General features: G+C 36.2%; 1 protein-coding gene across 3 annotated transcripts in view; it reads left to right on the top strand.

The window, feature by feature from the left end:
* The window catches only part of ATAD2B (ATPase family AAA domain containing 2B), a 149151-nt gene that overhangs the window by 106306 nt on the left and 16928 nt on the right, over positions 1–25917 (top strand). For all 3 annotated transcript variants that reach the window (XM_082852156.1, XM_082852155.1, XM_082852157.1), the window contains 2 exons: positions 2736–2895; positions 25652–25774. In XM_082852156.1, coding sequence (XP_082708282.1) covers positions 2736–2895; positions 25652–25774 — 283 coding nt within the window. The remainder of the gene's footprint in view (positions 1–2735; positions 2896–25651; positions 25775–25917) is intronic.

Raw genomic sequence — 25917 nt, 5'->3', positions numbered from 1 at the left:
AGTGATGCAGAGTTTAATGTTGTGTCCTCGTTGTGAAATCTGTACTCTTGGATCAGAGCAGATTCCTTTGGAATCATTACCTCATCTATGCCTGTGAGCTAGCATTATGTTTTTTCCCCTTGGAAAACCTGAAAATATCTATTCCCCCCACCTCCCCTTTTTGGGAATAAAGGGACTGTGTTTAATTTTATTTGTATGTTTATCCACAATACACAGTTTTAGCCATTTGATCCTTTCAGCAGCCCCACAAGGTCATTATTATGTTGCAGTTGAAGAAACTGAGGCTTATTGGCAAGTGACGCAGCCAGCACTCAATGTTTCTTAAAATTCGAAGTCCACATTCTTTATATCACAGCTGTCAATCTTTTTCTACTGGAATAACAGGACTTGCCTATTTGCTCTTGCAATTAATACATATTTTATATTCGTGAAGCATATTTTTTCCCTCGTGGTATTTTCAGAAAGTCTTAAAACTATCAGCCCACCTTAAAGATTGTTATAAATGTTTATTTTTATTTCAAATTGGGTATGGGAACTCTGACACTTAATTGATAAGGACTTGTCCCCAAGTCAGCCTCCTATGCTGGGAGTGAACCAGTTTTGCCTTTGTCCAGGAAAACTTTTTCTGTCTAACCAGAAGAGATTGTCAGATTTCAAATGCCATCTGTGATAGACTGAAAGTTTTATAAATGATGGTAAGGCAGTGGGAGGGGATAGAAGATGTTGGTCAGTTAAAACTTTAATTTTAGGGTGATGTTTTCTCTTTTTCCTTTTTTTCTTTTCTTTTTCAGGTTCATTTTGCTACTGCTTCTTTGTTTACTTTTAAGGCTGAAAACTTAGGGGTCTCTGGGACAGATAGAGAGGGGAAACTAAGATAACATTTTGATAACCTAAAACACAAAAACTTTTATTAAAATAATGAATTTGAAATGTCTAAAAACTTTATCAAATTCCAAAGCAAATTGCAGAGGAAACAAAAGTTTAGAAAATAAGTGTTGAATTTAAATAAGCATAGGTGCTAAAATTTTATGGTCTTTAGTAATATAAATTTTTATAGTGCAAAAGTTTATAAAATGTTTTCTACGTGTACACAATACATGTCAATTGTCAGAGCCAAGGATCCAACTAATACCTTCTGAAATGTTCCTTGTTGAGTATAGCTCCACTGTCTCCCCTATAAGGAGATTGGCTGGCTTTTTAGCTCCTAGAGAATGAAAAATAAATTAAAACATGCACACACATCTACCTAAAAATTTAAAAACATATAAATAATATGTATGTATATATATGCATATGTTTTTGTATATGCATATATGTGTATTTATTCATATGAATATATATTCAGTATGTAAATTTTTAAAAAGGCATCAGTGGACTGCACTGGTGGTCCAGTGGTTAAGGCTCCATGCTCCCAATGCAGGGGGCATGAGTTTGATCCCTGGCTGGGCAAGATCCCACATGCCGAGGCCAAAAAAAAAAAAAAAAAATCCCCAAAAAGCATCAGTGCCATCTGCAATGGAGAAAACTAGCCTTTAGCTTCATAGAACAGAAATTACCCTATTCCCAGAATTTGGTCCCGGACTAATTAGACATTTCTAAGACTGTGTTTATGTCAGACCTAATTACTTGATTTGAGATTTGCATTAAGGAAGACAATACAGTCATACACACCTTGGAGATATTGTGGGTTCAGTTCTAGACAACTGCAGTAAAGTGAATATTGCAATAAAGTGAGTCACACGAATTCTTTGGTTTCCCAGTGTATATAAAAGTTATGTGTACACTATACTGTAGTCTTCTTTAAGTATGCAATGGTATTACGTCTACAAAAAATGTGCATACCTTAATTTAAAAATACTTTATTGCTAAAAAATGCTAACCATGATCTGATAACACAGGGTTGCCACAAACCTTCAATTTCTAAAAAAGTGCAATATCTGCAAAGCGCAGTAAAGGCAAGTGCAAATAAAACAAGGTATACCTGTGGATATATAGGTTGGAAGAGCTTTCTTATTGGTCAAATGATACAAAACATACAATTTATTGGGCAGTCATGACCAATATCTCTATTTTGGGTTATCTCCCAGAAAATCACACTGAGCAAAATGTATTTTTTGCTTGTAGATTTGTTTATATTTAGGGACAAAGCCAGTAAATTTTTTCTAGTCATGAAAGCAATACTTACTTTTGTTATACAGTTGACTCAGAATGTTTGTAATGAATCCAAAGGAGCAGAAAACTCTTTCCATGAAACGATTCATCCTGGAAAACTGAAAAAGACAGATAATTTTTTTGTTTAGAGATTTTAAAGAGATTTACCCGAGAACATCTCTAATAATAAGAAAAAAAAATCTGTGTTTCTTTTTATTTTCCTTAAAAAATTCTTTTCTTGAGGTAACATTTATTGATGCTTATTGGGTATTTTTACCAATACATTTTCTTCTCAGGTGTATCCAAAGGATTTAAAAAAAAAAAAGCTGACACAGTTTGTTTCATATTTCAAGATGAGAAACTTTTCAGAGTTGATTTAGATGTGACTTGAAACTGAAGCTTTTCATGGAAAGTATGACATAGTATCTTTAGTGGCATAAATTGCTCTGTAATTTTATCCTTATCTGTAATTATTTCCTAGATATCTAGATTTAATTTTAAAACAACTGTATGGTTTTGTTTTATGTTTTTATGAGATTATATGAAATATCAGAAGTAATTTTCATTAAAATATCCTGTTTTAGGTTTCAGATTATCTTGAAGTAATCAAGGAACCAATGGATTTATCAACAGTAATCACTAAAATTGATAAGCATAATTACCTGACTGCTAAGGATTTCCTGAAAGATATTGACCTCATCTGTAGCAATGCTTTAGAGTACAATCCAGATAAGGACCCAGGAGGTAAGGATGCACTGGGCAAGGTTGACTTTGGTGATCAATGAGAAGATAGTTTAAAATTTAAATAAAGCTTGCCTATATTTCAGATAGATAAATTAATCTTAATGACATATTACTGTATTTAGAAACTTCTTGATGAGGAACTAATAATATACTTAAATATTTAATTATTAAATTCATTTGTTAAATTACTAAATAATATATTTAAATTAGAGGATTTTATTCTTTTTAAAAAGATTTGATTGATGTATAGTTGATTTACAATGTTGTGTTTAATTTCTGCTGTACAGCAAAATGACTCAGTTATACATATATTCTTTTTCATATTCTTTTCCATTATGGTTTATCACAAGATGTTGAGTGTAGTTCCCTGTGCTATACAGTAGGATCTTGTCATTTATCCATCCTATATATAATATTTGCTAATTCATTTATTATTAGATAATATATTTAGATTAGAGGATTTTATTATTCTAAGTACTGTGTTCAGGGTTTAATTTCTTGATTTACCTTTCACTTTTTATACTTAGATTCTTATTTTTTTCAGGTAAAATGGAAAACTGAATAGTTAAAAATTTAAGATTTATTTATTTAGTCAACATCACCAGTGCTGATAAACACTGGTAATTTTGAATTTGTGGAAACTTATTGTGGATAAGTTTACTTATCAAAAGACCCCCTTTAGGTAGATAGACGTTATCTGTTCTATAGACTGCATGTATTTTTATATAATTTTATTATTTTACTCTTAATCCCACCCTGTACTCAAATCTGTAGTCCCAACTCTGTTAATGCCCTCCAGGGGAGACTTCCAGGAATAATCTGTAGTTAAACAAGATGAATTTATTGATACATTGTAATAAAGGAGAATGTGTATCATGGGGAGCCATATAGGATTTGAGCTAGCATTAAGTGATTTTGGGGAGGGTTTAAGGAAGTAGGGCTTTGCAGTGGATTAGATGCTCTTAGGAAGTGGGAATAATTTGGGCACTAGGTATTTTAAGAACCTGGAAGGCAAGAAGAATGGAGCAAGGCTAAAGTTGTGATTGGTGAAGAAGCGGCAGTCATTCATCTTACCCAGGATAGGATTATATTTGGTTATTTTTGTGGTTAGGACAGTGTTCATACTTTTGTCTGTGTTCAGACATGATTATGGAGTGGTCTTGTTTTTATCTTGATCCATCATGGTCACAGAGTGGTGTTCTGTAAAATTGTTTATGTTTTTTTTTTTCTTTTCATTTTTAAAAATTATTTATTTTGCTGTGTCGCGTCTTAATTGCAGCACACAGGATCTTCGTTGCGTTGTGCGGGCTTCTCTCTAGTTGTGGCACATGGGCTTCAGAGCATGCGGGCTCAGTAGTTGCGGCACGTGGGATTAGTTGCCCTAAGGCATCTCAGTACCCCGACCAGGGATGGAACCTGCGTCCCCTGCATTGGAAGGCAGATTCTTAACCCCTGGACCACCAGGGAAGTCCCTAAAATTGTTTTTATGTTTCATATGAATACACCAAGGCCTAGCTGATAGTGCCAGGCCCTTTCCCAATTGGCAGGGGTCATTACTCTGTTTCTCACTCTGTTGAGAATTCTGTTTCTTCAACAGATGATATACAAGTAAGATGCTTTTTTTTTTTTTTTTTTCTTTTTTTTTCTTTGGTACGTGGGCCTCTCACCATTGCGGCCTCTCCCGTTGCGGAGCACAGGCTCCGAACGCGCAGGCTCAGTGGCAGTGGCTCACGGGCCTAGCCGCTCCGCGGCATGTGGGATCTTCCCGGACCAGGGCACGAACCACGTCCCCTGCATCGGCAGGCAGACTCTCAACCACTGCGCCACCAGGGAAGCCCAAGATGCTTTTTATTCTTAAAAAATTAATGCAGACTTTCAGTTATCTAAAGATATTCAGAATTCAGTTTCTGCTTTATGTCTGTATTTATGGGCAGTGGTTCTTAACTCAGGCCACCTGTTAGAATGACTTGGATTTCTCATTTCTACATGAAGTTAAGTATTTCTTGTCTTAGTTTAGACCACAGTAAATTGCATACTTTAATTCCAAGTTAAGAGGCAGAATGAACTTTTATATAGCTACTCTTGGTATCTAACAGTTTTTAAGCTTTGTATCAGGACATTTATATCTTGTTGTTTAGGTTTTTTTTTTTTTTTTTACTTTTCACTGTATATCATATAGAAAAATTTATGAGTATAAAAACAAAGAAAATTAAAGCAACCTATAATCCTGTTACCTAGTGTTTTCTCTCTTTTTCTTTCCCTCTCTCCCTCCCTCCCTCTCTCTCTGCCACACACACATGCACAGATATTATATATGAAATACATGTATGAATAATACTTTTACTAAAATGAAAATATAACTCTTGTAAACATTTTCATTCATGTAATATTTTGTGAAAAGGTGATGAGTTAATGTATTTTTACCACATAATTTTTATCATATGGACGCATTATAGTAGCGACTACTCTGTTGTTGGACATATTAGATTTTTTAGCTTTTTTCTCTATTATAACACTGATGAATATGGCATAAATTTTATGTATATCCTTAATTATTTCCTGAAGATAAATTCCTTAAAGTGAAATTTCTGGATCAAAGATTGTATAATAATCTCTTTTAAGGCTTTTAAACTGTGTTGTTAAAATTTTCTCACAATTTAAAAAATCTTCTAGCAGCATCAGGGTCACTTGTTAACCAATATAGCAGTTTTGTGGGACTGAGAGAATCTCCTTTTCAGGGTAGATGGCATCAGCAACAGGGCCACAGTTTGGCTAGTAAAGAATGGGCTGGATGTCAGTCTCCTTTGATTCCCTTGCTGCGTTCTTGGTGAAGGTACAGTTGCACAAGTGTCTATATAGTGGCCTTGAGCAGTGTGTGAGAGTACTTGAGTGCCTACACTTTCACCCTGTTAGTTTTTCAAGACGTAGAGGTTACTGAAACTGTGCAGTAGGTAAGGAGAGCCTGGGCTTTGGATGTACACCTGGGCTTCAGTCCCAGTTTTATTTCCTAGTTCTTTAACTTGATCAAGTTAAGTCCTCTAAATTTTACTTCCCTTATCTGCAAATGGGGATAATTATAGTACTCTTGTCACTGGGTAGTTGTAAGGATTAGATGAGAAAATGTATTAGGTTAAACCTTATGAAATTGCCATTTTCATGTGGTTCAACTTGAATATGGTAGGCCCTTAGCATAGTGCCTGAGATGTGAGAAGTATTCTGCAAAGATTAGTCATTCATATATTTATTCTTGTTATCATTATTATTTAAATTATGCTTTAATTTTTTATAAATTGTTTCCTTAGTGGGTACCTACATATTTGCTTTAGAATGACCCTTTGTACTTATTAGTATATTCCCTGGACCACATTTAAAATTTAATCCTATTTTGGAACAAATCTAGGGACTGATAGTGAAAAATGAATTTGAGCGGTTAGAAAAAGCCAGTAGAAAGGATCAATCCAGATTCTCCCCCCACCCCGCCACTTGTAACTTAATTATAACCACATTGAAATAATATTGCTTTTATGAAAGAAGCAATGATTTCTGGTGCATAATAACCTTTTACTACAGAATGCAGTTGTATAATCAAAGAATATGGCTCTATCTCACAGTTAGAGTTGACATGATACACTTGTAACTTCATTTCTTCACTGTTTTACATGCAAAAAGTGTCATATAATTCAAAAGCATGATTTCGGCTCTGTTCAGATTTTTTCATATCTTCAGTCAAGAGCCCTTTTTTTCTTCTTAGCAACAGAACAACTTGTTATGTATTAGGAAAATAACCTCAGGGTCTGTTGTGTAGCAAGTGGAAATTACATGAATGTTGTATTACTTTTATAAGCTCCCATGAGTATTTGAAAGCTTACAGTGTTCTGTTTTGCAGAACACTTGGCCATTTGGGGAAAAAAACTAGCATGTACATAGAAGACAAAAGCCAACATTCTGGAAGCTGTACATGTTGCCTAAGTGTTTACCCAGATTCTCCCTTGAGGATAAAGTGGACAAAAATTAAATATGTTAGCCAGAAGAATTTTAGTTTGTAGGTTCTAAATATGACTAGTATCAGATATTTGATCTAATTACTATCTTATAAATATGTGATATATTTTATGTTTTAACTGTTCCCCATTCTTTGTCTTGTACCACATGCCCCCCCTAGCCCTCAAGTGCATTCGCATACATACCCTCATTTAGCTAATTTTGGTGAAATTTCAGCCCTAGTCTTGTAGTATTCTCAAAATCTTCTGTTTTGCACCAGTTGTTTAGGAATAAAGCTCACAGATTCAGCTTTTGGAGCCCTCTATGGGCTATGCTTCAGTCAAACTCATTCATATTTTCTATTAGTATTTGTAAGTATCATGTGCTGTTACTGAGCTGAGTGCTTAGAGTACTGTGACAGTCCTTGCCTCTTGAGATGGAGATATTCAAATCAGTAATACATATTGAATAATTACTATGTGACAGACCTTATGCTATATGTTATAGTATTAATTTGCTAGGACTTCCTTAACAAAATACCACAGACTGCGTGGCTTAAACAACAGAAATTGATTTACCCATAGTTCTGGAGGCTAAAAGTCCAAAATCAAGGTGTCGGCAGATTTGGTTTCTTCTGAAGCCTCTTTCCTTTGTTTTCGGAGGCTACCTTCTTGCTGTGTCCTCAATGGTCTTTTCTTTGTGTCCATGCACCCCTGGTGTCTCTTGTGTGTGTCCAAATTTCCTCTCCTTATAAGTACACAAGTCAGATTAGATTAGGGCCTACTCTTATGACCTTCTTTTACCTTGATGACTTCTTTAAATTCTACTCCAAATACAGTAACATTCTGAGATATTAGGGGTTATAGTCTCAACATATGAATTTTGGGGAAGAACACAGTTCAGCCCATAACAGTTAATAAATAAGCCACAGTCCTTCCTATCAAGAAACTCACTGTTTTATAGGAATGACAAATATCTAACTATTGGTAATTGTAATAGATTATTAAGGTGTAGAGATAGCATAGAGGTGGCGATTTTGAATTTTGTCTTGAGGCAGCAGCAGACGATTGTAATGCAGTTTCATAAGGTGTGTATTAGATATATGTACAGTGTGAGTAGAGCACAGAGGTGAAGACACTGGAGATGAACAAGATTAAAAAGGGCATTCATTTTAGGCTGAGAAAAGTAGTGTACAAAAGTATAAAAAAAAAAAATATGGCTGGAAAGTAGAGTGTCTGTGGAGGAGTAGCGAGAAATTCCCTCACTTCTCCACTCACTGAATCTCCGTTTACTGAGCATCCATTTATGAAATATTTTCTGTGTGTAAATTGTGTTCAGTGCTGGAGATAGGCAGCTCTGGCCTGAGAGATGCCTAACGGCTTCTTAGCGGGGAGTCCTGCAGATAGATAAATGTCATACTAAGTTCCCTATCTTCATTTGATCCTGTGTAAGGATTTCAGAGTTAATTCTCTAGATGATAAGGGGCCACTGGGTGGTTTTGAGACAGAAAGTGATTTGATTTGATTTGCATTTAAGAGTATAGTATTATAGGCAGTATCAAAGGTCAAGGGAATGATGAGATGGAGGTTGGAAGACCAATTAAGATTTTCACTTGTGGGGAATTCCCTGGCAGTCCAGTGGTTAGGACTCAGCATGTTCACTGCTGGGGCCCAGGTTCAATCCCTGGTCAGGGAACTAAGATCCCACAAACTGCGTGGCGTGGCCAAAAAAAAAAAAAGATTCACTTGATATGGCAGCATAGATTGAACATAGGGGGCTTAGTGACCAACCAATTATGTATGACCGACAGAAATCTAGAATGACATCTGAGTTTTTGTGGTCTCGGTGTTAGGAATCTGACAAGTAAACCAATGGAGGAACAGGTTTATGGGCAGTATGCTAAGTTTAATTTTGGATGTGTTAATGTAAGTTACCTCTGGTACACCCAGATAAAATGCAGACATTGTATAGCAGTTGTATATGGGGGTTCAGAGATAGAAGTTTGAGTAAGAGACCTGGTTGGAGTCATAAGTGTATAGGGGTGAATGAGATCACATAGGCAGTATACAGAATGAAAAGAGAGGGGAGCCTAGAAGGAGCCCTCCTCAAGGGAATATGGGTCCCAATTCTCAATTTAAGTCTCAGTCTTACTGTTGGTACTTCCAGTACCTTTGTTAAATGTGTTGCCTCTGCTGAGAGTGTGTACATTCGTTCTTTCTTTCTTTTTTTCATTCTTTCTTTCTAAATCAATTTTGTTGAGAAGTAAGTTATATACAAGAAAACCTAGTGCATCACTTTTAAAACCATGCTTATCTTCTAAAATCCCACTTATCCTTCAAGGAATATTAAATGCTATGCTCATGAAAGTTTTTTCCGATTTCCTTCCAGTTACAAGTAATCCCTTTGTCTTGGAATCATAACACTATGTAACTTTTCTGAGACATTTATTCCTTTCTTTTATTTCCTGGAGTGATTACTTATTTACATATCCTTATCCTGTATTTTAGACTCTAAGCTGATTGAGAACAGGATCTGTATAGACATCTTGTATGGAGCATATTCTTAATAAATGTGACCAGTGAGTAAATTTTATGAATGTCCTCTTCTTAGATACTAACTGAAGGAGTCTCAGAGTACATAGAAATTATAAAATGGAGACATAATAACATAATGCAGATATGAACCAGTAAATACAGTAAAATTTCTTATTTATGAAATGATTTAGGATGAAAAATCATCCCATAAAAATCAGTTTTTAAAAAAATATTATTTGGCTTCCCTGGTGGCGCAGTGGTTGAAAGTCTGCCTGCCGATGCAGGGAACACGGGTTCGTGCCCTGGTCCGGGAGGATCCCACATGCCGCGGAGCGGCTGGGCCCGTGAGCCATGGCTGCTGAGCCTGCGCGTCCGGAGCCTGTGCTCCGCAACAGGAGAGGCCACAGCAGTGAGAGGCCCGCGTACCGCAAAAAAAAAAAATAATAATAATAAACATATATAAATATATTATTAATTTTTCTTAATAATTTTGTTGAAAAAAACCCAGCTAATATACTTCTGTTCACCTACAAAAGAAACATAGACACATTGAAATACCTTCATAAAAGTAGTGATTGTATTAATTTTATTAATACTTATCAATTTATTCTAATAGCCATTACTTTTTATTGAAGGCAAAACTAGGTGGTAATATCTTTATTTTATAGATATAAGGAGATTGGGTCTCAGAGAGGTTATGTAATTTGTGTACAGACCCACAAATATTACATGGCACAGCTGAATGGATTGTGATCTGTCTTAACTTCAAAGCGAGTATGTATGGGGTCTTTCTGCTATGCTTATGTTACTTTTAAATTTCGTGGATTTGGAGAATCTTAAGATTTTAACGTATGAGACAAAATAAAAGAACTGGTGGTAAATATGTAGCTATTATTCATGTATAATTTTAAAGCAAGGCATTTAAGTCTGGTGGCCATGAGAGGGTCTCTGAACAACTACATACAAAATTGTATGTAGACTTTTCCACCTTTATCACAAGCTTATAAGATCCAGGATGACTCCCCTACCCCTCAAAAAAGATGAAGATCCAAGATATGGACATATCTTTTAATTTTAATCTGTGAGCTTATAGTTCTATTCTATGTATAAACTTAGACACTGTTCGAAGCTAAGAATGATTAAAAAGAATTGTAATGATAGGCATATTTAAAAAGCATTACCTTGTCAGATGCAGATGCTATTTATTTATTTATTTATTTATTTAGGCTGCTCTGTGTGGCTTGTGGGATCTCATTTCCCTGACCAGGGGTTGAACCTGGGCCCTAAGCAGTGAAAGCATGGAGTCCTAACCACTGGACCGCCAGGGAATTCCCACAGATGTTCTTTACTGTTTATTTATTTAGTTTTTAAAAAACTTCTTGTTATTAATTTTTTTTTTTTTGGCTGTATCGGGTGTTTGTTGCTGAGCATGGACTTTGTCTAGTTGTGGTGAGCGGGGGCTACTCTTCGTTGCAGTGCACGGGCTTCTCATTGGCAGGCGGATTCTTAACCACTTTGCCACCAGGGAAGTCCCCACAGATGCTCTTTAGAATAAATTCCTTGTCCTTCAGATCAGTGGGAAATTTTTATGGAATTCTTTTCTTAATTAATTCATTCATTCATTCTTCTCCCCCCTTTAATTGGGGATGGAATGTGGGTGGGAAGCATGTGTTTAAAAAAAAACATAAAGAAAGATCACTGAGTTATTTTAGAGTATAATGTGCTGGATACGTGACCTTTATATTTAATTTTACCTCTTTTTTTAGCTTTTTTTCAAGCTGAAATGGAAAGCCAGTGGCAGAAAGCTGCTTGGGCTACAAATATCAGCTTGAAAGCATAGCTCCTTCTAAGGATGTTCATTATAGTTTTTTGTTCGTAGTGGTTAAAATCTGAAGGAACTTTCAACTTCCAACAATAGAGCAATAATTTTGAAAAATTAAGGTTCATCTTTCTTTGGATTGTTAACATAACCATTAAAATTTGGTTTTCAAAGAATGTTTTAAAATATCAGGAGACTTCTGATTCTGGCCAAGATGGAGTAAAAGGGACTGAATTTCCCCTTCTGCCTGAAACAATGGAGAAAAAAAACTGAACAAAGTATTTGAAAAAACAATTTTGAAGACGTTGGATATCAGGAAACGATGGAAATGATCTGTGAAGGATGGGAAACTAACAAGTTGAGCACTATAGTTGCCTGGATAGCTTCCAGACTGTGGTACGGGAAGGAAGAAGCCAGGCAGAGCCTGGAAGTCTCCCTGAATTGCTAGGAATGTAAGGAGGCCAAGGTGGATCAAGTTCTCAGGGCAGAGTACCAGGAAGGAGAAAGCTGCACAGAGAGAGCAGTCTGGAGATCTGCAGAAGAGCCTCCTCCAGTCTTTAGCTGAATACTGATCAGCACATATGTGTGAGGAAACTACCTGAGGCCGGAGAAAGAGAGGGAATATTCCTTGATGTTTATATAGGGCTAGCAGTAGTGTAGCAAATAGTTAGAGGTGATAAACCAACAAGGAGAAAAACTGAATCATAAAACTGTACACAATCCAAAAGAAGTGAGAAAAAAAGAGGAAAAAGGGAACAAAGAGCATGTGGGACAAGTAGAAAGTAAATAGCAAGCATATTAATAATCACATAAATTATATTAAAAGCAAATGATCCCCTAAACCAGGGATCAACAAACTACAGTCAAACTGACTGCCCGGTTTTGTAAATGAAGTTTTTATAGTTGGAACACAGGCATGCCCATTTGTTTACATGTTGTCTAGGGCTGCTTTTATGCTACAGGGGCGGCTTTGAATACTTGCCAGAGACCTTATGGCTTGAGAAGCCTAAGATACTTACTTTCTGGCCTTATACAGAAACACTTGCTGATACCTGGCTTGAACATCACAAATAAAGGCAGAGAGTGTCTTTTGGATAAAAATGTAAGACCCAACCATATCCTCCCTACAGGAAGCCCACTTGATGAGACTGACACTCTACCTACTGCACTAATGAGGTTCCTTTACAAGAAACCCACTTTCTTGTTTGTTTAAGGTTATTTTAAAAAAATAACTTATTCATTCATTTTCCTCCCATATACTTTTTTAAAAATTGAGGCATAGCTGATTTATAGTATTATACAAGTAATGATTCAAAATTCTTATAGATTATACTCCATTTAAAGTTATATAAAATATTGGCTATATCCCCTTTGCTGTACATTATATCCTGTAGCATACTTATTTTATACATAGTAGTTTGTACCTCTTAATCCCCTACCTTATCTTGTCTCTCCCCCTTCCCTCTTTTCACTGGTAACCACTAGTTCTCTATATCTGTGAGTCTGTTTCTGGTTTGTTATATTCATTTGTTTGTTTTATTTTTTAGATTCGACATATAACTGATAACATACAGTATTTGTCTTTCTCTGACTCATTTCACTAAACATAATACCCTACAGGTCTATCCATATTGTCATAAATTGCAAAATTTCATTTTTTTAATGGCTGAGTAGTGTATATATATATATATATATATATATATATATATTCCATGTGTGTGTGTGTGTGTGTGTGTGTATATATGTATGTATATATATATATAATCTTCCTTATCCATTCATCTGTTGATGAACACTTATGTTGCTTCTGTATCTTGGCTATTGTAAATAATGCTGCTATTAACATTGGGGTGCATATATCTTTTTGAATTAGTTGTTTTTTTTTTTTTTTACAAGAAACCCACTTTAAATATAAAGCTACAAATAGATTAAAAGCATGAAATACCATAATCATACCAAGTTGGAGTGATTATATAAATATCAAAGTTGATTTCAGGCTAAAGATACCTGGGTTAAAGAAGATTATTTCGTAGTTACCAAGTACACATATAATTCTAAATATTTATTGCTTCTGATAACAGAGCTTTAAAATTCATGAAGCAAAAATTGATAGAACTACAAGGAAAAATAGTGAAATTTGTAATTTCTTGGAGACTTCAATATCCCTCTCTTAAAACTAGATAAGGCTAGTACACAGAAAGTCAGTAAAGATATAGAAGACTTGAACAACCCTATCCATCAACTTTATCTAAGTGATATTTATAGAACACTTTTCCCAGTGGCAACATATATACACATTATTTTCAAGTGCACTGGAATGTTCACCAAGATAGAACATATTCTGGGCCACAGAATGAGTCTTATTAAATATAAAAGGATTCAAGTCATACAACGTATGTTCTTTGACCACAGTGGAATTAAATTAGAAATCAATAAAAAAGGTTATTTGGAAAAGATATTTGGAAACTAAATACCACGCTTCTAAATAACTCCGTGGATCAAGGAAGAAATCAGAAGAGAAGTTTAAAAATTATTAAAGTGGATAAAATGAAAATATAAAAACTTAAAAGGTGCAGCTAATGCATTACTTAGGCGGAAATTTATAGCACTAAATACTTAAATTAGAAAAGAAGAAAAGTCTCAAATCACTGACCTGAGCTCCCAACTTGAGAAACTAGGAAACAGAGAGCAAATGAAACCCAAAGTAAGCAAAAGAAAGGAAATAATAAAGATCTGAGCAGATCAATAAAATAGTAAACAGGAAAAAAAATTGAGAAAACCAAGGAAACCCAAAGCTGGTTCTTTTAGAAGATTGGTAATTGATAAATCTCTAGTGGAGCTGGTCAGGATAATGAGAAGTCACAAATTACCATTAACAAGAATGAAGGGGTAACATTACTACATATTCTACATATATTAAGAGAACAGTAAGGGAACATTATGAACGGCTTTATGCCAATACATTTGACAACTTCGGTAAATTGGATAAATTTGTTGAAAGACAAAAAAAAAGCTCATGAAAGAAGAAATGTATAATGTGAATAGGTAATTCTTTTTCTATTAAAGAAATTGAACTAACAGTTAAAAACATTCCCATTAAGAACACTTCAGGCCTGGATGCCTTCACTGGTTAATTTTACTGAACATTTAGGGAAAAAAATAATACCAGTTCTACACAAACTTTTCCAGAAAATTGAAGTGGAGAGAATTCTTTCCAACCTAGTCTATAAAGTTAGCATTACTCTGAAAAAGATATTACAAGGAGAAAAAAGAAAAAAGACCAAATAAACTATAGACCCGTATCCCTCATGAACATAAACAAAATTTTGGCAAGTTATATCCAATAGGTTAAAAAGATAATACCTTGCGATTAAGTAGGGTTTATTCCTGCTTGAATATGCAAGGAATGCAAGATAGGTTTAAAATTTGAAAACCAATCGATGTAAGTCACTGTATTAACAGACTAAGAAATGATTATCTCAGTCAGTGCACAAAAGTATTTGACAAATCCAATAGGTATTCCTGAGTACAAAGTGTAAGCAAACGAGGAGTAGAAAGGACCATCCTCAGTCTGATTAAGGACATCTACAAAAAGCCTACAGTTCACATCATACGTAATGACAGAAGACTAAATGCTTCCCCTTAAGGTCAAGAACGTGGCAAAGATGTCCACTTTTACCACTTTTACCCAACATTATACTGAAGGTTCCAGCAAGTGCAGTAAGGTAAGAAAAAGAAATAAGAGGCATCTAGTTTGGGAATGAAGAAGTAAAACTATCTTCATCTGTAAACAACATGATATCTACATAGAAAATCCTATGGAATTTGCAAAGACACTGTTAGAACTAGCAAGTGTGTTTAGTGAGGTTGCAGGATACAAGATCAATATACAAAACTCAGTTGTATTTATGGAAATACAATACTAGCCCCAAGCAATAGCAAGTTGAAATTTTAAATTACTATTTTCATTAACATGAAGAAACATGAGATGTTGATAAATCTGACAAAAGATAGGCAAGACCTATACATTGAAAACTACAAAACATTGCTGAGAAAAATTAAAGAGAACCTAAATAGACTGAGAGATATATTGTGTTCATGGATTGGGAGACTCAACATTGTGAAGATGTCAGTTCTCAAATTGAACCACCTCATTCGGAATTCCAGAAGACATTTTATAGAAATGGACAAGGTGATTCTAAAATTCATATGAAAATGGAAAGGATCTAAAATAGTCAAAACGGCTTTGTAAAGTAAAAACAGAGTTGGAGGACTTAATACCACCTTATTTCAAGACATAAAGTTAGGGTAATCTTGACAGTGTAATATTGGCATAAAGAATGACAAATAGAGCAATGGAATAATATGGAGTCCTGAAAGGGACCCACACATATAGAGTCAGTGGCATTTTGACAAAGGTACAAAGTCAGTACAGTGGAGAAAGTAGTCTTTTCAACAAACAGTGCTAGAACAATTGGATATAAGTATGCCAAAAAAAAGACCTCTTATCTATATAAAGAATCTCAATGGATAATATACCTTAAATATAAAAGCTATCTTGTATCCAGACTATTAAAAGAATTCTCAGAATTTAATAATAAGGGACTTCCCTGGTGGCACAGTGGTTAAGAATCTGCCTGCCAATGCAGGGCATATGGGTTCGAGCCCTGGTCTGGGAACATCCCATATGCAGTGGAGCAACTAAGCCCAAGCACCACAACTACTGAGCCTGCACTCCAGAGCCTGTGAGCCGCAACTACGGAGCCCGCATGCCACAACTACTGAAGGCTGCATGCCTAGAGCCCATGCTCTGCAACGAGAGAAGCCACCACAATGCGAAGCCCGCGCATCGCAATGAAGAGTAGCCCGTGCTTGCCGCAACTAGAGAAAGCTGACATGAAGCAACGAAGACCCAATGCAGCCAAAAATAAATAAATAAGTTTATTTAAAAATTTAATAATAAGAAAACCCAATTAAAATAATAGGTATAAGATTTGAAGACACTTCACCGAAGATGATGTACAAAGGGAAAATAAGAACATGAAGGTATACTCAGCTTCATTAATCCTTAACAAAATGCAAATCAAAAGCATAAGGAGATACCACTAAACACCTATAAGAATGTCTAAAATTAAAAAGACTGATCATACCAAGTGTTGACACTTGGAACTGGAATATAGGAATATAAAATGGTACAACTTTGAAAAAGCTTGGCAGTTTTAAGATTGTTAAACATACATACACCCATTGTTGAGCTAGCCATTCCACTCTTAAATATTAACTCAAGGGAAATGAAAGCATATGTCCATATAAAGACTTGTTCATGAATATTTATGTAACATTGTTTATAATTGCCAAAACCCAGAACCATCCCTAATGTCCATCAACATGTGAATGGATAAATTGTATTATATCCAATAGTGGAATACTACTCAGCAATAAAAAGGAATGGAGTGTTGATCATACAATAGGTATTTTTATTATTATTATTATTATTATTTTTTTTTTTTTTTTGCGGTATGCGGGCCTCTCACTGTTGTGGCCTACTCCCGTTGTGGAGCACAGGCTCCAGACGCGCAGGCTCAGCGGCCATGGCTCACAGGCCCAGCCGCTCCGCGGCATGTGGGATCCTCCCAGACCGGGGCATGAACCCGTGTCCCCTGCATCGGCAGGCGGACTCTCAACCACTGCGCCACCAGGGAAGCCCTATTATTTTTTAAAAAAATTAATTTTTAATTGAAGTGTAGTTGCTATACAGTATTATATAAAACAATAGGTATTAATGTCAAAATAATTATGACAAGTAAAAGAAGCCAGACAAAAAAAGAATATATACTTTATAACCTCATTTATATATGTATTTATAAATATGTTAGAATTATATATACATTAATATATAGAGATATATATGCAATTCATATCTATTATAATGTACATAATTCTAGAAAATATGAAGTAATCTATGGTAACAGTAAACAGACCTGTGGTTCCCTGGGAATGTGGGGTTGTGTAAAGAGTGAAAGGAAGGATGACAGAGGGGCACAAGGAGACTTTTGGTGATGGTGGATATATTCATTATCTTGATATAATGATGATGTTATGGATTTGTACTTAGGTCAAAGCATATCACAATATATACTTTAAATATGTGCAGTTTATTATATGTCTCTTATGCCATAATCTTTTTTCTTTCTTTTAAGGCTTAGGGAAGTACAAAATTTTAAATAATAAATACAGATTACACATTGTGGCTTTTGGTCATAAATTGTCGAGATCTATATTCATTTGCCTACATATCTCCACTTGGATTTTTTTTTAAATTATATTTTATTTTTTTATACAGCAAGTTCTTATTAGTCATCAATTTAATATACATCAGTGTATACATGTCAATCCCAATCTCCCAATCACACCACCACCCCCACCCGCTGCTGCTTTACCCCTTAGTGTCCCTACGTTTGTTTTCTACATCTGTGTCTCAGTTTCTGTCCTGCAGACTGGTTCATCTGTACCATTTTTCTAGGTTCCACATATATGCGTTAATATACGATATTTGTTTTTCTCTTTCTGACTTACTTCACTCTGTATGACAGTTTCTAGATCCATCCACGTCTCAACAAATGACCCAATTTCGTTCCTTTTTATGGCTGAGTAATATTCCATTGTATATATGTACCACATCATCTTTATCCATTCGTCTGTCAGTGGGCATTTAGGTTGCTTCCATGACCTGGGTATTGTAAATAGTGCTGCAATGAACATTGGGGTGCATGTGTCTTTTTGAATCATGGTTTTCTCTGGGTGTATGCCCAGTAGTGGGATTGCTGGATCATATGGTAATTCTATTTTTTAGTTTTTTAAGGAACCTCCATACTGTTCTCCATAGTGGCTGTATCAATTTACATTCCCACCAGCAGTGCAAGAGGGTTCCCATTTCTCCACACCCTCTCCAGCATTTGTTGTTTGTAGATTTTCTGATGATGCCCATTCTGACTGGTGTGAGGTGATACCTCATTGTAGTTTTGATTTGCATTTCTCTAATAATTAGTGATGTTGAGCAGCTTTTCATGTGCTTGTTGGCCATCTGTATGTCTTCTTTGGAGAAATGTCTATTAAGGTATTCTGCCCATTTTTGGATTGGGTTGTTTGTTTTCTTAATATTGAGCTGCATGAGCTGTTTATATATTTTGGAGATTAAGCCTTTGTCCATTGAGATTCGTTTGCAAATATTTTCTCTCATTCTGAGGGTTGTCTTTTTGTCTTGTTTATGGTTTCCTTTGCTGTGCAAAAGCTTTGAAGTTTCATTAGGTCCCATTTGTTTATTTTTGTTTTTATTTCCATTACTCTAGGAGGTGGATCAAAAAAGATCTTGCTGTGATTTATGTTAAAGAGTGTTCTGCCTATGTTTTCCTCTAAGAGTTTTATAGTGTCCAGTCTTACATTTAGGTCTCTAATCCATTTTGAGTTTATTTTTGTGTATGATGTTAGGGAGTGTTCTAATTTCATTCTTTTACATGTAGCTGTCCAGTTTTCCCAGCACCACTTATTGAAGAGACTGTCTTTTCTCTATTTTATATCCTTGCCTCCTTTGTCATAGATTAGTTGACCATAGGTGTCTGGGTTTATCTCTGGGCTTTCCATCTTGTTCCTATGATCTCTGTTTCTGTGCCAGTACCGTATTGTCTTGATTACTGTAGCTTTGTAGTATAGTCTGAAGTCAGAGAGTCTGATTCCTCCAGCTCTCTTTTTTTCCCTCAAGACTGCTTTGGCTATTTGGGGTCTTTTGTGTCTCCATACAAATTTTAAGATTTTTTGTTCTATTTCTGTAAAAAATGCCATTGGTAATTTGATAGGGGTTGCATTGAATCTGTAGGTTGCTTTGGGTAGTATACTCATTTTCACAACATTGATTCTTCCAGTCCAGGAACATGGTATATCGCTCCATCTGTTTGTATCATCTTTAATTTCTTTCATCAGTGTCTTACAGTTTTCTGCATACAGGTCTTTTGTCTCCCTAGGTAGGTTTATTCCTAGGTATTTTATTCTTTTCGTTGCAATGGTAAATGGGAGTGTTTCCTTAATTTCTCTTTCAGATTTTTCATAATTAGTGTATAGGAATGCAAGAGACTTCTGTGAATTAATTGTGTATCCTGCAACTTTACCAAATTCATTGATTAGCTCTAGTAGTTTTCTGGTGGCATCTTTAGGATTCTCTATGTATAGTACAATGTCATCTGCAAACAGTGACAGTTTTACTTCTTCTTTTCCAATTTGTATTCCTTTTATTTCTTTTTCTTCTCTGATTGCAGTGGCTAGGACTTCCAAAACTATGTTGAATAATAGTGGTGAGAGTGGACATCCTTGTCTTTTTCCTGATCTTAGAGGAAATGCTTTCAGTTTTTCACCGTTGAGAATGATGTTTGCTGTGGGTTTGTCATATATGGCCTTTATTATGTTGAGGTAGTTTCCCTCTATGCCCACTTCCTGGAGAGTTTTTATCATAAATGGGTGTTGAATTTTGTCAAAAGATTTTTCTGCATCTATTGAGATGATCATATGGTTTTTATTCTTCAAGTTGTTAATATGGTGTATCAGATTGATTGAATTGTATATATTGAAGAATCCTTGCATCTCTGGGATAAATCCCACTTGATCATGGTATGATCCTTTTAATGTGTTTTTGGATTCTGTTTACTAGTATTTTGTTGAGGATTTTTACATCTATATTCATGAGTGATATTGGTCTGTAATTTTCTTTTTTTGTAGTATCTTTGTCTGGTTTTGGTATCAGGGGGATGGTGGCCTCATAGAATGAGTTTGAGAGTGTTCCTTCCTCTGCAGTTTTTTGGAAGAGTTTGAGAAGGATGGGTGTTAGCTCTTCTCTAAATGTTTGATAGAATTCACCTGTGAAGCCATCTGGTCCTGGACATTTGTTTGTTGGAAGATTTTTAATCACAGTTTCAATTTCATTACTCCTGATTGGTCTGTTCATATTTTCTATTTTTTCCTGGTTCAGTCTTGGAAGGTTATACCTTTCTAAAAATTTGGGCATTTCTTCCAGGTTGTCCATTTTATTGGCATAGAGTTGCTTGTAGTAGTCTCTTAGGATGCTTTGTATTTCTGCTGTGTCTGTTGTAACTTCTCCTTTTTCATTTCTAATTTTATTGATTTGAGTCCTCTCCCTCTTTTTCCCGATGATTCTGGCTAATGGTTTATCAATTTTGTTTATCTTCTCAAAGAACCAGCTTTTAGTTTTCTTGATCTTTGCTGTTGTTTTCTTTGTTTTGTTTATTTCTGCTCTGATCTTTATGATTTCTTTCCTTCTGCTAACTTTGGGTTTTGTTTGTTCTTCTTTCCCTAGTTCCTTTAGGTTTAAGGTTAGATTGTTTATTTGAGATTTTTCTTGTTTCTTGAGGTAGGCTTGTATAGCTATAACCTTCCCTCTTAGAACTGCTTTTGCTGCATCCCATAGGTTTTGGATCGTCATGCTTTCATTGTAATTTGTCTCCAGGTTTTTTTGTTTGTTTTTTTTTGCGGTACGCGGGCCTCTCACTGTTGTGGCCTCTCCCGTTGCGGAGCATGGGCTCCGGACACGCAGGCTCAGCGGCCATGGCCCACGGGCCCAGCCACTCCGCGGCACGTGGGATCCTCCCGGACCGGGGCACAAACCCGTGTCTCCTGCATCGGCAGGCAGACTCTCAACCACTGCGCCACCAGGGAAGCCCATCTAGGTATTTTTTGATTTCTTCAGTGATCTCTTGGTTATTTAATAACGTATTGTTTAGCCTCCATGTGTTTGTGTTTTTTACGTTTTTTTCCCTGTAATTAATTTCTAATCTCATAGCATTGTGGTCAGAAAAGACACTTGATATGATTTCAGTTTTCTTAAGTTTACTGAGGCTTGTTTTGAGACCCAAGATATGAACTATCCTGGAGAATGTTCCGTGCACACTTGAGAAGAAAGTGTAATCTGTTTGGGGATGGAATGTCCTATAAATATCAATTAAATCTATCTGGTCTGTTGTCATTTAAAGCTTCTGTTTCCTTATTTATTTTCATTTTGGATGATCTGTCCATTGGTGTAAGTGAGGTGTTAAAGTCCCCCACTATTACTGTGTTACTGTCGATTTCCTCTTTATAGCTGTTAGCAGTTGCCTTATGTATTGAGGTGCTCCTATATTGGGTGCTAATATATTTATAATTGTTATATCTTCTTCTTGGATTGATCCCTTGATCATTATGTAGTGTCCTTCCTTGTCTCTTGTAACATTCTTTATTTTAAAGTCTATTTTATCTGATATGAGGATTGCTACTCCAGCTTTCTTTTGATTTCCATTTGCATGGAATATCTTTTTCCATCCCTTCACTTTCGGTCTGTATGTGTCCCTAGGTCTGAAGTGGGTCTCTTATAATATATATGGGTCTTGTTTTTGTATCCATTCAGCAAGCCTGTGTCTTTTGGCTGGAACATTAAATCATTCACGTTTAAGGTAATTATCGATATGTATGTTCCTATGATCATTTTCTTAACTGTTTCGGGTTTGGTTTTGTAGGTCCTTTTCTTCTCTTGTGTTTCCCACTTAGAGAAGTGCCTTTAGCATTTGTTGTAGAGCTGGTTTGGTGGTGCTGAATTCTCTTAGCTTTTGCTTGTCTATAAAGCTGTTGATTTCTCCATGGAATTTGCATGAGATCCTTGCTGGGTAGAGTAATCTTGGTTGTAGGTTCTTCCCTTTCATCACTAAGTATATCATGCCACTCCCTTCTGGCTTGTAGAGTTTCTGCTGAGAAATCAGCTGTTAACCTTATGGGAGTTCCCTTGTATGTTATTTGTCATTTGTCCCTTGCTGCTTGCAATAATTTTACTTTGTCTTTAATTTTTGCCAGTTTGATTACTATGTGTCTCGGCATGTTTCTCCTGGGTTTATCCTGCCTGGGACTCTCTGTGCTTCCTGGACTTGGGTGGCTATTTCCTTTCCCATGTGAGGGAAGTTTTCGACTCTAATCTCTGCAGATGTTTTCTCGGGTCCTTTCTCTGTCTTTTCTCTTTCTGGGACCCCTATAATGTGAATGTTGTTGCATTTAATGTTATCCCAGAAGTGTCTTAGGCTGTCTTCATTTCTTTTCATTCTTTTTTTCTTTATTCTGTTCTGTGGCAGTGAATTCCACCATTCTGTCTTCCAGACCACTTATCCATTCTTCTGCCTCAGTTATTCTGCTATTGATTCCTTCTAGTATATTTTTCATTTCAGTTATTGTATTCATCTCTGTTTGTTCTTTAATTCTTCTAGTTCTTTGTTAAACATTTCTTGCATCTTCTCGATCTTTGCCTCCATTCTTTTTCCGAGGTCCTGGATCATCTTCACTATCATTATTCTGAATTCTTTTTCTGGAGGGTTGCCTATCTCCACTTCATTTAGTTGTTTTTCTGAGGTTTTATCTTGTTCCTTCATCTGGTACATAGCCCTCTCCCTTTTCATCTTGTCTATCTTTCTGTGAATGTGATATTTGTTCCACAGGCTGCAGGATTGTAGTTCTTCTTGCTTCTGCTGTCTGCCCTCTGGTGGATGAGGCTATCTAAGAGGCTTGTGCAAGTTTCCTGATGGGAGGGACTGGTGGTGGGTAGAGCTGACTGTTGCTCTGGTGGGCAGAGCTCAGTAAAACTTTAATCCACTTGACTGCTGATGGGTGGGGCTGGGTTCCCTCCCTGTTGGTTGTTTGGCCTGAGGCGACCCAACACTGGAGCCTACCTGGCTCTTCGGTGGGGCTAATGGTGGACTCTGGGAGGTCTCACGCCAAGGCATACTTCCCAGAACTTCTGCTGCCAGTGTCCTTGTCCCCATGGTGAGCCACAGCCACCCCCGCCTCTGCAGGAGACCCTCCACCACTAGCCGGTAGGTGTGGTTCAGCCTCCCCTGGGGTCACTCTTCCTTCCCCTGGGTCCCGATGCGCACACTACTTTGTGTGTGCCCTCCAAGAGTGGAGTCTCTGTTTCTCCCAGTCCTGTCGAAGTCCTGCAATCAAATCCCACTAGCCTTCAAAGTCTGATTCTCTAGGAATTCCTCCTCCTGTTGCCGGATCCCAGTTTGGGAACCTGACGTGGGGCTCAGAACCTTCACTCCAGTGGGTGGACTTCTGTGGTATAAGTGTTCTCCAGTCTGTGAGTCACCCACCCAGCAGTTACGGGATTTTTTTTTTTTTTTTTTACTGTGATTGCACCCCTCCTACCGTTCTCATTGTGGCTTCTCCCTTATCTTTGGATGTGGGGTATCTTTTTTGGTTAGTTCCAGTGTCTTCCTGTCAATGATTGACCAGCAGCTAGTTGTGATTCTGGTGTTTTCGCAAGAGGGAGTGAGAGCACGTCCTTCTACTTTGCGATCTTGGCTCAGGCTCTATTAGATATTTTTTAGTCATGTCAAAACTAAACTCTTTAAACTAGCGCAAATCTCTAACTTCTTTTCCTGCTTCCTTTCTAATTATACTGTAGGATTTTTTTTTCCTTTTTTTTTTAAATTTTTATTTTTGTAAGCGGTACTTCCATCCTCCCATTTTTCATGCAGGAAGCTAGGGAATCTTCCTTGATGCTTATCTCATCCCCTGCTTTACTACCAAGTTGTGTCATTGAGAACACATTTCAAAGCTGTAGTCTTCCTTTTCTTCACTACCACCTGGTTCAGTTCTCTCTTCTCTTTTCACTAAAAATTGCCTTCCGATTATACTCCCTGGTTTTATGCCTGACCCTCTCAATCCAGTCTCTAGGGAACAGCCAGAGAGATCTTTCGAAGATGAGCATTTAAATCATGTAATTTCTCTGCTTGGATCTTTTCAATGACTTTTCATTGCTCTTGGGATAAGATCTAAAATCCTTTGAATATGGTCAGATTCCCGTTTGCCTCTTGCTTATTGTGTTGTAATCACTTAGGCTACCTTTCAGTTTCTTAAAATCTCCAAGATCTTTTAACTCCAGAACTTTCTCACATGGTATTTTCTGAACCTGCACTGGTTTTTCCCTTTGTCAGTGGCTACCCCCATGCATGCTTTAAGTCTCAGCTTAAATGCCACTAATTCCGAGAAGTCTTTCCTGACTTGCCCATTCAAAATTGGTATCCACACCAGTATCTATCCTGTAGATTTTCATCATAGCTGTTACAGGTTTTTGGGGGGGTGAGGGAGGGGTAGGAGAAGGTGTTTATATGTGTATATGAGATTATTTGGTAAAATACCTCTTTTCTATACTATTCTGAAAAGCTCCTTGAAAGTGGACACCTGTCTATTTTGTTCACTACTGTGTAGCCATCACCTGACTTACTTCCTGGTACAGTTGACAATATTTATTGAGTGTTTAGAGAAAGTTTAGAGAAAATACATTGGAAGGAAATATACCAGTGGGTTGCTTTTTGAGTGCTGCATGCTTGTTTTTATAAGATTTCTACAGTGAACTATTAGACTTTCTAATAAGAAAAGTTATAAATAAAATACATCTTTATACTTTTTGTCTTTACTAGAGGTGAAAAAGCAGATGTTATTTTGTGACTTAGATGCTAGTGCTAAATTCTGTTACAAATTAAGTGACCTTGGTATATTAACTTGACTTTTAATATCTTGGAGTTGCACAGCTCTAGGGAGCACTGTTTATGCATATTGTTAGTTAATGAGGACTCCTCTGTTAGTGTAAAGCAGAGACTCTTCTTTTAGTAGCAATTTTAGGTATATAGTTTATCTAGAACAGAGTATGCACTTCTCTCCTAGATCTACCTGCAATTTATGTCATCTTGCATTCTTATCTTAGGTGCCTTATTGTATTTGTCTGTTCCTGTCACAATTTTTTAATCAGTCACCCTTAATTTAGCATAGTTTTGATCAGTTTTGTCTCGTGGAGAAAATTATGTAAGGTTTTCTGAAATCTCGGTACCTATCCATGGTAGCTCTGGTGCTGGACATATGGTGAATATCCTGTAAATCTTTTTAAAATCTTTATTGAATGTCATACATTTTTGAAAAATATAAAATTAAGCCATATCTTTGAGGTAATGATTTGTTAAGTAGGCTTAGTACTTTGAAGTTCTAAAAGTATAGTTCTCAGAGGATTATCAACTTGATTGAGTAGCTTATTATATTTATTTTTTTGCTCATCATTTAAATGAGCTTGCTTCTTAGCTAGAAATGCTTTTCAGTTTTTTAAATTAATTAATTATTTTGATAAAGCCTTTTAAAAAATTTTTTTGTTGGCTGTGTTGAGTCTGTTGCTGTGCGTGGGCTTTTTCTAGTTGTGGCGAGCAGGGGGCTGCTCTTCGTTGAGGTGCCCAGGCTTCTCATTGCAGTCACAGTTTTATTTAAATGTTTGTGTTCCTTTTCTTTTTAAGATGCCCTTTGTTCATGTTATTTCACTTGTATTTATAATAAATGTATACCAACTTTTTAACAGATAAAATAATTAGGCACAGGGCTTGTACCCTGAAGGACACTGCGCATGCCATCATTGCAGCTGAATTGGATCCAGAATTTAATAAACTCTGTGAAGAAATTAAGGAAGCAAGAATAAAAAGAGGTAAGTTATAGAAATGAACTTGCTACTGAAGAGTAAGAGGTCATTGAATGGTGTTTCTTTACGGTTGCTGGTATTATGAAAATGTATTTTGAGGCCCATCCTTAATTTCTGATATGAAAATGTCATGTAAATTCTCAAAGATG

Source organism: Leucopleurus acutus (genome assembly GCF_964270905.1).
Source record: "Leucopleurus acutus genome assembly, chromosome: 12".
NCBI lineage: Eukaryota > Metazoa > Chordata > Mammalia > Artiodactyla > Delphinidae > Leucopleurus > Leucopleurus acutus.
The sequence above is the reverse complement of the archived record's forward strand: the minus strand, read 5'-3'. Positions and strand labels throughout refer to the sequence as shown.